At 46.6% G+C, this 12,764-nt stretch overlaps 1 protein-coding gene across 1 annotated transcript in view; it reads right to left on the reverse strand.

Annotated features, from left to right (window-relative positions):
- Window positions 1–44: 44 nt before the first annotated feature.
- BMP6 (bone morphogenetic protein 6) overlaps window positions 45–12,764 on the reverse strand; it is an 86,558-nt gene continuing 73,838 nt past the window's right edge. Inside the window, exons 3-7 of the mRNA XM_033066038.2 lie at window positions 12,495–12,643; window positions 11,126–11,323; window positions 3,445–3,521; window positions 1,348–1,458; window positions 45–1,256 (exon numbers count right to left, since the gene is read on the reverse strand). Of these exons, the coding sequence (XP_032921929.1) occupies window positions 1,107–1,256; window positions 1,348–1,458; window positions 3,445–3,521; window positions 11,126–11,323; window positions 12,495–12,643 (685 nt within the window). The 3' untranslated portion in view covers window positions 45–1,106. The remainder of the gene's footprint in view (window positions 1,257–1,347; window positions 1,459–3,444; window positions 3,522–11,125; window positions 11,324–12,494; window positions 12,644–12,764) is intronic.

Genomic DNA, 12,764 nt, shown 5'->3' on the forward strand with positions numbered 1-12,764 from the left:
TTCTATAAATGATACAGCACAATGAATATACAGTGACAAGTGCAATAAATTATAGCTTGTATTTACAAAAAGCCTTTTAAATGCAAGTAGAGGTAAGTGCATTTAATACAAGTTTAATATTGATCAAAATTTGCTATTAGCTTCTGCTAGACAAACCATGGGTCTATGCTGCATATCCTTTATACCAGTTTCTTAGTTGCATGAGTTGAAAGATTGAAAATGTTGTTGACATTCTGTCTTCCTGTAAACAAACTGTCCAGCTAGAGAATGAATGGCCCCTAAGCTTTTACATCTGAATTACAGCTGAAGAGGTGTCCTGACTTCCTTCCTGGGCAAGTGGTAGTGGATGAGGCAGCTCCACGTGGGGAGTGGAAGGAAGTTGCATAAGAACTAGTGTATAAATTTGTATTGCTCAGTCAGATGGTGAACTGGGAAGATGAGCCAGGGTCTGAGTTCATGGTAGTGTTTCTAAACAGGGTGCAGCCAAGCCATCTTACACTTGCAAGATCAGAGTTAAACAGTGCTGGGAGCATAAGAGAACTGAAACATCTGCTTTGGCACAATTTTAGATGCTTACTGTCATGACAGATGTCAGGAGAAGACTAACAGTCTACATGCAGTAACTGGTAATTCTGGCCAAAAGGATCTTGCACAAGAAAGATGTACACTCTACGTCTGAAGTGCTAACACCACTTTCTTTAGCTTCTCTGCCTCTCCCTCTCATCTTCCCTCCCTGCCTGCAAAAAGAGACCTCACTTGTTTTGGGTGTTGAATGCTGATCTGGTAAAACTGCAGCACGTAGCTGTAGCACCTGCTACAGGCCAAGCTTCTCTGTGAGATTAAGACCATCGCAGCCAAATAAAGTGTGTGGGCATTTTGCTGCTGCTGAGCTGAGCAGCCACTGTGGTGTCAGGTCAGTCTGTAAGAAGTCCAGCAGTTTGTGCCCACCCTGGGTGGGGGTCCCCACACCCCTTCCTCCCACAAGGCATATACAAAGTTTTCTGAAGGGTGGTTCATCACATGGTTTTTATCCCAAGGTCATGAAAACAGGGAGGGTTTTGTCAAAGTTCATGGCAGCATCACAGAGTCCGTGTGAAGACTGTTTGTCAGTGACATCCACAAGCTCTTACTACCATATTCCTGTATTTCTTCAAGATTACATTAGAATTATCATCGAAGTAAAGGACAGATATGGCATTTAGTTTGGTAGGTGCACAGCATGGTTTGGGAACGTAATCAGGATTCATAAGATGAACCTGTTGCAAAGAAAGAAAACACAACTGAGACACTGGTATATTGTTTACAAATTCACCTGGTGCTTTGGCACTGAGCTGCCTGGAGACTTACCAGAGTTTGGACAATGGCATGATTGGTTGCGTTCATATGGGCGTTGAGTGGGAACGAGCACTCCCCATCACAGTAGTTGGCTGCATAGCCCTTCGGAGCGATTATCCAGTCCTTTTTAGGGAAACAAACAGAATGTGGTTCGACAGACAACTGCATGCAATTAAGAGCAGCTGAAAATTTTCCACTAACTTCTTCCTTGAGGGTGAAAATGTGTTTTCACTGAAACTGCTCGGGTTTTAGTTAGGGTTTTTTTTTTTTCTTTTTGTGTGCCATCACTTTTCCATGGATACATTGATTTTAATGTCCAAAGAATGGTGCACATCTATGTGCAGCTCAACTACACTTAACTAAGAGGACTTTATCCCTAAAATTCTCATTGGGTTGCAGTGTGCAGATTGTGGTTTGGAGGCCTTTATGTTCCAACATTTCCTCCAGGCCATCTGGCTGAAATACCTTTTCTAGGTTGAGTCACAGCCACAGCTGGTGTCCTCTCATGGAGAAAATCACATATAAGCAGGCACACAGGCATAATTCCATCAGGGAGCTCCGCAACAGGAATTTAAAACCCTGGTGCACTGCCTCAGAGACAGCCTAGCTTATACACTCTTCTACAGGGACACTACTCTGCTAAAGACACTGTGGGAAATCTTAGCAGTGTGACAGCTTCTCCACATCTGCCAGACTTCTAAAGGAGGGGCAGGACAGCCAGCCTAAGCTGCATGAGCAAGCAGGTGGCCCTGGTGGTAATCTGAATGCCATGCTAGGCAAAGAGGGGACTTGTCACCAAAGGGCTAGTAAAAAAAGTACAGCTTGTCTGCTGCTGACACAAAAGAGCCAAAGGAAAATTAAAAGCAGCACCACCTAACAGGAGACACTTGACCTCCCTTGGTGTGGGGCTCTACAGGCTACCCTGCAGAAAGATGTTTCACTTGCTTGAATCTCTTAGGCAATTTCCACTCTACCTGACAATTACTTGAGTCTGCCTGAATTTTGCTACAGCAGGCCTGAGCAGCCACACACTGTGTGTGTTTGAAGTTTGTTCTGAAGGAAATAACAGCACCCAACAACTGCAGGGGGCTCTACTTTGCCTTGCTCATCTTCCTACAAAAAGTAGGTCCTAGATTCCAGTTCTCAAAATGAGTCCTGCTGTTCTGTGGCCTTCCTTTGGCAGCCTCTTACCTTTCTGCAACTAGAAAGGTGAAGGTAGTGCCTTCAAGATCATGAACTTCCCAACTTGGATCCAATTCCTGCCCAAAAGCAGGGCAAGGAGAGGAAGGAAGAGGTGAAAGACTGCTCAAGTGAAAAGCCACCCATAAGTAATGGGGAATGGAGTCAGCACACAACCACAGTTGCAGCTAGTGGGCTGGAGTTGACACATAAGCTACAAAAAATGCTGCTGTCCCATTAGCTGAGAGAGAACTTTCATGTATTGGGTATTACCGAGGCATCAGCAACGTCCCTGGCACCCTGAATTATAATCTGGCAAAAACATTAGCTGGTAGAAATGGGACCTCCCTCACAACTGTTGAATGAAAGAATGAAAAAAAAAAAGAGAAAGTGAGGGCATTCTTTAAAGTGTGGATAGCACTATAGCCTAGACTAATTTATTATCCTAAATTACTTACTCTAAACAACTTTCTGGCCCCATGGTGTTGCAACTAAACTCAATCTTCAGCCTACCTACCGCAGGCAGTGCTAATTGTGGGGCAGGGACAGTGGAGGATTTCCAACAACAGCAAAGGTTAAAATCAGGGTGATTGCTAGAAAAAAATTTAGTCAAAATCACTGCTTAACATCAGATTGTTTTCCTTATCATTAGAGGTACACACATATAAGCCCTTGCCCGTACAATGACTCCCATGAGTGACAGAGAATGACTGTATACTTGAATCCCATAAAGTATCAAGCTTTCTCTGGGTCTTATCAAATGTCACAACTATCAATATTTATTTGCCCTTCTCTGTGACTGGTTTTAGTGAGGAGGCACAAGGGACATTTTAAAGCATGATGGCAGAGTTGAGTGGAATTACCGTGACACTGTTTAGATAACATTTCATAACAAAATGTCTGGTTTACCCAGAGAGAAACATCACACACCTGCCATCCCAAGTCTTGGAAGCTCACGTAAAGCTCATGCTTTCTGCACGCTGTTTTTAAGTCGCTGCTGTTGTAATCTGTTAAAAGAAAAAAAAAACAAACAAGAATTTAGAAAGTAAAAAAAGGCAGAGCATTGCTGGAGGGCACATCTGGCCAGATGTGTGCATGCTGTGGGCTCAGCAGTGAGAAGTGATGAGCTCCCTCAGCAGCCAAAAGGATAAGGGTGTTGAGAGACACCCAAAGCACGGCTGAAGCTTTTAAGATGCCTGTGAGAACGGAGGAACCCAAGTAACAGTGACTCAGTTATAGTTACTTCAGCTGTCTTTAAAGTGCTTGGAAAACACTTCCAGTAAAATGACTTCTTAAAAAGAAATCTACTCCTTCAGCCCAGCATAGGCTGCATCCCCACTGGGTGCTCACACCCACTCCACTTCCTTGGCTCCCATTTCTGCTGTGTGCTGCCCCAGGTGGGGAGCTCAAGCTGCACACACTCACTGAGGGAGAGAATTACAGCCCCAGGAAGGTTAATCAGCATCACCTTGTGCCCCTGCACCAATCTGCAGAAGTCTTCCAACAGCTAAGGTGTCCTGTACGCAGGGAAGCCCTGTCCTTGCCCCACACATCTCGTGTGACCCATGGCACCACCTCTGCCCTTGGACCTTCACAAACTACGCTCTGAAAAACACATTTCTCCTTTCCATAAACTGTTTATCTGCATATGACACTGCACTTGACAAGCTCTCACCATTCACTTGCTTGTTATTGTCAACAAACGTGGGGACACAGGATGCAAAGCCCTGACCAAGACCCCATGGCACAATGTATGGGGATGTGTCAACCATGCAGGAGCTACTCCTGATGATCCCACAAATTACAGCATTTTGATGGTGAGTGGAATTTCCCATTTATATTTGGAAAGAGACACAGCTCAGCATGTGAACACCTGAAACCACAGTGAGCAGAGGAGCTGAGCTGTGACAGAGGGGCCTTTCACCTCCAGGTGGCTGCACAGATCCACCCTGATGGGTTGCTGATTTTGTCACACCTCAGGTGGCTGCTGGACTCAGAAAAGCAGCCACAGAAACCACCCTTGCAGTGGGATGACTTGGCCACCACCTACAGCTGCTGATCTTGTGCTTTGCACCCTATGGTAGGCATGAGAGAAAGAGAAGGCAACAAATTCAGCCAAGCAGCTTAGGAGCCCAGGTTACCATCCATATTTTCCTCCCATGCCTTCCCACAAGGGACCTTCTCCTCCCTCAGAGCCCTTATTTACAAATAAAGGCACTCCTGTCAGCAGGCAGATGCCACAAGCTGGTGTCCCTGCCTCCTGCTGCCCAGGACCTTTCAGCTTACCAGCCCTCTGGTGCCCCTAACATGGCTTGAAAGGGCACCCTCCCAGTGCAGCTTTCCCCAGATGCAGCAACTGGGATAGAAAAATATTTTTAGTGAATTTTTCCTTGGCTCTGAATAAGCCTTTTTCTTCCCTCCAGCACAAACTTCCCCCTCACCCCCCGCCCCGAAGTTTGGGAACTACAAATGCAAATATTTATTCAAAAGAAAAACTATAATACTAAAAGCACATCCAACTGACATTAAGGGCAGCACAGCAGTACAGCTGGGTACAGTTAACACTGAGGGCTGAAAAAACCCTATACCTCAAACCCAGCTTCCCAACCACCAAAGATTAGAGAGTTGTTTTTAGAAGCAGTTGGGTTTTAAACTCTAAGGATTGCATTTCAGACTTTGAATAGCTTCGCTTCAATCACGGATTTAATCAGGTGAGCAGAGCTGGTTAACAGCCTGCTGCAGCATAAACATTTGCTCTTCCAGGAGCACACAGTAGCAAGAATGGAGGCGAGTCTCTCTATTTAAGCTTTCCATTTTCAAACCAGACATACCCAGAAGAAACCAGGGTGTGGTGGTTTATTTCAGATGAAGCTTTCCAGGCCCTGGCTCAGCCCAGGAGCAACTTTCTAGCATGAAATGTTTTGAAATTACTTGGTCATAATGAGGGGGAAAAAATGAGAAGATACTTTTAATGATCAATGACTTTCATTAAAGCACCTGAAAACACAACTTCAATGGAAAATATATCATTTGTTTAGAGGAAAACCATCTGCATTTGACAGTGGAGTTGCTCTACTCACAACTGCGTGGGTAAAATGGTGCTACGTTCCAAATCCAACTACAATTTACCCAAATCTGTTACAGGAAAGGGGAGAAAGCAAGGGAGGCAGAGAAAACAGGAGTGGGAAGGAAGGCTGCAAGCAATCACAAGTTTAAGAAAACATAAGGGTGGAAAAAAAGAGCTGCTTAACAAGCTACACCAAGAAGAACATGTTATGAACGTGTCCTCTCTCACACTACCCCCCAAAAACTTGCCCCAGCTCACTGGTCAGAGTCACCTGATTCACACTCTGCATGGAACCCTGGCTGCTCTCCATCCAGGGCAGATGCAGACAGCTCTACCTCCTCACTTGCCTCAGCCTTTGCTTTCCTAAATGTCAACACACTAAACATCCTGTCTCCCTGGCTTTACACTCTTCCTTGTTTTACCCTCACCCCAAGATACTCTGCCCTCTTTTCTTGTTATGTGTTTGCCTACTATGTCTGCTTTATGGAAGCTATTTTAGCCTGACTTTAGATAAGTCACAAACCTTTAAGCAGCCCTTAGCAGTGGCTTTCTGAATTGGGGAAAAAGATGCAGCAACACAGATGCAGATAATCATGACCCATTCCCTACAGTTAGGGGTTCAGCATATGCCCTACCTTGAACATACGTCTAGTTATGGGACTGAAAAGAAGAGGAATACACAGAGTCACAGGGTTTTGGCAGTGAGCTAAAGCTCACTGAGCTACTGAACTTGGCTTCCACAACACATTTTCTGCAAAGCCTGGAAAGCAGCATCAGCCATCCCAGGCCAGCATGCTCAGCTGTTTCAGACCAAATTGCCACTCGAGGTGGTTTGCAGTGCAAGATCCAACTGCCAAGAGGCAACAGGGTTTGTGTTCCTTCCTGCCAGCCTTGCAGCAGGGAGCCAGGAGGGCCAAGAGCAGGCAGCCTGCAGAGGGGAGGTGCTGCAAACAACTGCCACAGGGCTGGCCCACGCTGCCATGGCACAATTGGCAGGGGCTGCTCACCAGAGGCTTTCAACATCTCTCAGAGTTTAGGGAGCTGCTTTGGGAGCTCCTGTAGGCTCATTGTGGGTTTAGCAAAATTGTCTCTATTTTTTCCCCTGAACATACCAATTCAGAGACGCTAACTTGGCACTCACAAGGCACTGCATTTAACCATACTGCAAACAATTTTGTCTACAACAGAGATTCAAAAAAAGCCCAAACCCCTAGTTCTGCGCTTAAAATAGCTCCCAGAGCATCACAGTTAAAACAGCACAGCTAAGATGGCTTGTCTCTGTGTTGTGTTTGCACTGAATGTTGTCTGCTTCACCAGGACCCAAGTCTGACTTTCTGCAAGCACAGATGTTTCTCTTAAGGCTGAACACTGGCATGTGCGTTGCTGAAAAGGATGAGAGAACAGCCTGACCCTAATGGTCTTCCTCCTACAGCTACTTATGCACCCACCTTAGATTTCCTACAACCTCTCCCACGTTAAGTGCTGGCAAAGAACATATAAATATTTACTGAGGTTGATCCATCTGAGAACACCCTCGCTGCTCCCAAGGTGCCAGTTTACCAAATTCCACACAGTAATTAATTGCTTCTGTGATTCAAAATAGTTTTGACAGAGGTCTCCAAGGCCAGCCCCTTCTTCTTGGTGTTTGACTTTGGTGATTTGTCCGGATAAAGCTGGTGTAAACTGATCACACAGTTAATAACAGCCCACTTCACATGAAAGTGATCTGCCTGGGTGGGAAAAAGGGGAGATGTCGGGCTGACGTGAACCCACATGTGAAGGCACATACAGAAATGCTGGCCACACTGCTCCAGTCTGCATCCAAACACTGCACTGAAGGGAAGATTGTCTGCCAGATAAAAAAGTTTACTAACAAGGCCCTTGCCATCGCAAAAGCACTTGGCCTTATTTGCCTGCAGTGTTTGTGCATGCTGCCATTTGCAATATTTGGTTCCTGTACACACTGTCTGGTACCATGCACGTCTGCTAGAAGGAAAGGCCACTTGAAGGTCCTCTCCATTTTTCACAGAGCACCTCACATCAGTCCAGGGGGCATTAAAGAGAAGGACCTGAGCAGGGACTTGGCTTGAGTTTCATTCAGAGCGGCAAGTGCAGCCCAAAGTCAGGCATTTAAATTCCCTCAGTGAGGAGGGGCTGACAGGAAGGGATGTGCCTGGAGGCTGACTTGCAGAAGAGAAGGATTATCGCCACTGGACAAGGAGACACCCCATGCAAAACCCATAAATCATGGAGTTGGCTGAAGGGCAGAGGTTCACCGCCTGTTACACTGGACAGTCCCATCTCTTTGGTCAGCTGGAGGGTCAGCACGAGTGTGAGAGCACGAGTTCAAGCCACTGCAAGATCCAGCTGAGCCAGGGCCTCCAGACCCTGCAGACAACAGCAGACAAGCACCTGCACACTCCTCCCACCCACTGTGCTCCTCCATGTCCAGGGCCAGACCTGGCATATGACTTTCTGCTCCAGCAGATGAAAATACTCCCTTTTCTTGCTGCTCATCCTCCTTCTGCAGAAGAATTGAGGCTCCAGGAATGCATTGACGCAGGACTCTATGTCAAAGCAGTTTATAACTGTGGGGGTTGCTCAGTTCTGCTTTATATAAGCCAGTGATAATTACGTGTTTATAACAAAAGGAAATAAGCATTCCTGGCAAAAAAATACAGACCATTGAGAACCTTGTGCCACAGCCTTAGCATCTGAGCTTTTGTTACTGACTGCAGGACAACAACTGCACAACAAAGAGAGTACAGTGTGGTCCCCTTGGGTCCCTTTCCCACACACAGCAGATGCCATCACCTAACTTCCTGCCTCGCCAGATCCAGCCCAGCAGCACACTTCATGCACTCCAAACTGATTGAAATACTTGCAATATCCAGAAAGTAATTGGGGCTTTTTAAAACATACTGCCCCAAAAACAATTCACAGCATCTTTTGGGAAAGGAGTTCCTTTTTGGATTAAAAAAAGAAAACCCCATGTATTGATTAACAGAGAAAGGAAGTTGCAATCTACAAAAGTAAACCTGTCAAAACCAAAAACTGCCTTGCTCTGAAAAAGAGAAACTGCTCTCAAGCCCTGACAGGGAGCAGCAATCCTAGCTTGGGGAAGCGCACAGACCAAAAATCTGACAAGATGTGAGACACAACATGAGAAGAGAATTCACAGGCAAGGGGAGACACAGAAGAAAACTGCAGCATCCCAGTTCTGCACCCACTTTGGGTCCAGATGCATCAGGGCACCCTCAGAAGAGCTAGGCAGACTTCAGGATAATCCCTGGGTTTGCCTTCTGCTCCATCCTGGGGCAAACGCTTCCTCAGCCCCACTATGCACCAGGATTTTTTATGCTCCCAGGTTAATAAAAAGAGAAATTCCCTGTGATCTGTAATGTTAAAAACACTTTTTGGTCATTGGTGCCTCTTGGGCTGTTAAATCAACCACTTCTTAGAGAGAACAGAGTCTAAGAGTGTCACACTTCGAAAGGAAAACAAGATGATGTAGTCTCTTTTCTAAACACAGAAACCAACCAAACATACATCTTAACTTTAAATTCCCCTCCTTTCCCCTGCCTTAAATCCACAGTCTCAACTATACCTTGTTGACTACTGCGCTGCCAAATTCCAGGTTTTAAATTAAAGCTGGCCCAAAAAAAGCCCTCGAGACCACAGAATGCCAGCTATTTTCCCTTTTTGTCATTTTAGAATTTTATGACCTGATGTGTGGTGTAGTCAAGAAAGCAGCGAAGTACAAACGGCCCTTTTTGCCCAACATATCTGCTCCCTCTGGGGCTTTGAGTCACATCACCTGATTTAATAGTGTGAAAATTTTGTTTTAGCACTGTAAAGTTTACAGAGCCAAGGAGAGAAAGCTGGAGCTTATCCTGACTCCAAGTGTCATGAGCACCACATAACAGCAGTGCAGCAAGTAACTTTCCCAAAGTGAATGCATTAAAAAATTGGCTCTTGTGGAGAGAGCTGAGCCTACCTAAGTGGGAGAACTGCCTGCATAACAGCTGGGCTTACAACACCCAGCTGAATAAACTACCTGTGCCCTTGGCAAGCTCATCATGTGGGAAAGTAACTCAGTAAGCAGCTACGATGCCCAGCTTTAAAACTGCAGTGTGGAAACCTGAAGGAGGACCAAAGCAGGTCTCAGCAACTTAGATCCACAGAAGGTGTTACCATGGCAGATTAGATGATAATTTCTCCAGAAATGCCAAGCTGGCACTGGCCAGCCTCTCCTGGGGAGGTCAGGCTGCAGAACTGAGTTGTTTCTCCTGCCTTTAAAATCCATGAAGGGACATCTCACACCCAGCTGAGTCAGGCACTTGCATGGCATGGCATCAGAACCCACAGCCATGCTGCAATGTCCACCACAAGGACGTGCAAAGGCCACTAGTGGCCAACTGCTGCTGGCACACACTAGCCCAGAGGGCAAGTCCCTCACCACAGTGGGCTGCAGCAATTCAGCTAAGTCAACACACAGCCATGCACAAACCCTGGCTGCCAGCCCTGGAAGGGCTCCCAACCTGGCTCTGCTCCCTGCAGCATGGAGCCACCTTGGGTGAAAGTGTGGTTCATCCACAATCCAAGCATGCAAGAGCAGGGAACAGCCTACAGATTCCCACCAGCTAAGTGTCAGCAATGCTGGCTCATCTCCCTCTGCTGTGTTTGGACATAGATTAAAAAAATACAGCTGCCTCTCTTCCTTGGGGCATATTCATTTCTAGGCACAGGAAAAGCAGGGTTCCTATTGGAAACGAAGGGGGCAGCATAAGCAAATTAATCAAGAACTTGGAATAGGCTGAAACGTTTGAGAGGAAAGAAGGTACTCAGTGGATGAAGGGCTTGTAGCACTGTGGTGATGACACTCGTGAGACAAGACTTAGAAGACTCTCAGTTTTTGGTAAAATGTCATTGTTACTCTACTATCCCACCAGCCCACAATATCACTCACCAGGCTGCTGTACAACACCTGCAACGTGCAACCTCTCCACTCCAAAAAGGCAAACTTCTTTGCCTGCCTGGAAAGGTTGTTCACCATGTGTACACCAATGCGCTCACAAGATTAAAAAAACAAACATCTCGTGCTGTTTTTCCATGTTTTTTCCAAAGAAAACTGAAAGAGGACTCTGGTGGGAATGCATACATGCAACATCATAAATCTCAGTGTATACACAGAAAGAGTCTTTTAAATACTGCATTTCACAGGGCATAATTCTAGACAAATACTGCATAGCAAGCAACCTACAAGCACAAGAGTTGTGGTTAAAATATCTCACCACCTTGAATTCAATGGATGCAACTTCCCATGGGGGACTGGACTCCATGCTGGATTCAAGAGGACTCCTGAAAGTTTCATTGTGTGAAACCTCCTCTTCCACAACCTTTCCGATGTAACCTATTCCCCCAAGGGAGAGCATCCCACCTCACGATCCCCTTCTTACTTCTGCCCTCCAAAGCAACCAGAGCCACTACAAGAAGTCACCCCAGCTTGTGCTGCATGATTGATTATCCGTGTTCCATGATTACCTGTGACACTGGACACCCTGGAAACATCCTGGGTCTGGGTGGAGCGGTTTCGGTTCTGCTGCCTGCGCCTGCTGGTCGCTGACCGGGTGGTGCGTAGGTGAACCTCGCTCACTTTGAAGAAGGCCACCATGAAAGGCTGCTTGTCATAAGGGCCATCTCGCCCCACCAGCCCTGCTTCTCTCGGGTTCACACTGAAACCTTCAAGCACAGAAGGGAGAAAAGTCAGAGAAAGGGTGCAGTTGCATTGCTCCCTTCAGCAACCTGGTATCCCTATAGGCAGTTTGTCCTCTCCTCTTGTTCATATTCTTCTTTAAACAACAAACATTCCTTTCCTGCCACCACAACTTATGGACACTTTTATGACAGCGCTCCACCCATGCTGGACAAGACTTGACTGCAGCATCTGATTCCTTGGCTTCCCTTCGGCATCTCTAGTCCCGTTTTGACAGTAAAGTTAGATATGTAAAACACTAAACTCAGATGAAATTAATCCTGCTGCCTGTGAAACACAAGAAGCAGACATGAGATTAGGAGATATTTAGGGGCAGCAGAGGGCAAAGAGATGGTGTGCTTTTCCCAGGGGCACAATGGTGGGCTCTCAGTTCATCTGGGGAGGTAGAGGTTGGCACTAATATTGCCTCAGGGAGAAGTGGACAGCTCCTCTAGTCTTACTTGACGTCACAGGTGTACCAAAGCATGAAGCAACAGAAAGAAAACAATGTGGGAGACTGGTTCCTATAGAGGACAAATGTCACTGTCACCTCCTGCTCATCTAAATCCTCTCCATTGCTTATCTTCCAATACTCAATTTCATGCTCTTTTGCAGTCTCCTCTTTTCTTTTCCACCTTTCAAAGTTTCTGTAGGCTGTGAAATGCTGACATTACAGCTGCCCCACACAGTGACCACATAGTTTCTCCAGCAGCGCTCCCACATCAGCTTTGTTGAGGTCAACATCAGCCACAGCAGCCAGAAGGGCTGACATAAACCCATATGGAGAGGTACAGACCTCTGCCTTTTCTCTTTTCTTATCCCTAAACCTCACCTCACATGGCATTCCAGCTCCATGTCCCTTCCCACCTCCAATCCAGAAACTGGTGCCCTACCCAAACCCACCTCCACCAGCTGGTCCTGGTACTGTCGAGAGACACCTGACCTCACTTGTGGGGAAAGACATGTCCATCACAGGAGCACAGCCAGAACAGTCCACCACCTGCATCCTCAGACATCTTGCTCATAGTGTTGGCTACAGCTGCCTCAGGAAGGCAGAGTGCTCACCCTGCCCCATCCCAGCTGAGTGCTGTTAGCACCACTTGTAGACAGCATCCCAGAGACTGAGGGGTGACTCGTGTTACCTGGCCCATAACCTACCTTCCCGGGTCACCACGCTCAGCTGCAGCCCCATGTTGTGCTGGGGGTTCATCACCCACATGTTACTGGTGGCAGTGACATCGAACTCCAGCCAGCCCTCCTCCGACGCCCACACCGCCCGCGTGTCCAGCAGAAACAGGTCAGAGGCCCTGCAGAGAAGGGTAAAGACAAGATTGTGAGGTTAGGGATTCCCTCTCCTGGCTTTTGCTGTTACAGAAACAAAATCTGAAATAGTTCTAAGTTATGTTTATGCCTAAAACAAAACAATGT

This window comes from Catharus ustulatus, chromosome 1 (assembly GCF_009819885.2).
Source record: "Catharus ustulatus isolate bCatUst1 chromosome 1, bCatUst1.pri.v2, whole genome shotgun sequence".
NCBI classification, from domain to species: domain Eukaryota; kingdom Metazoa; phylum Chordata; class Aves; order Passeriformes; family Turdidae; genus Catharus; species Catharus ustulatus.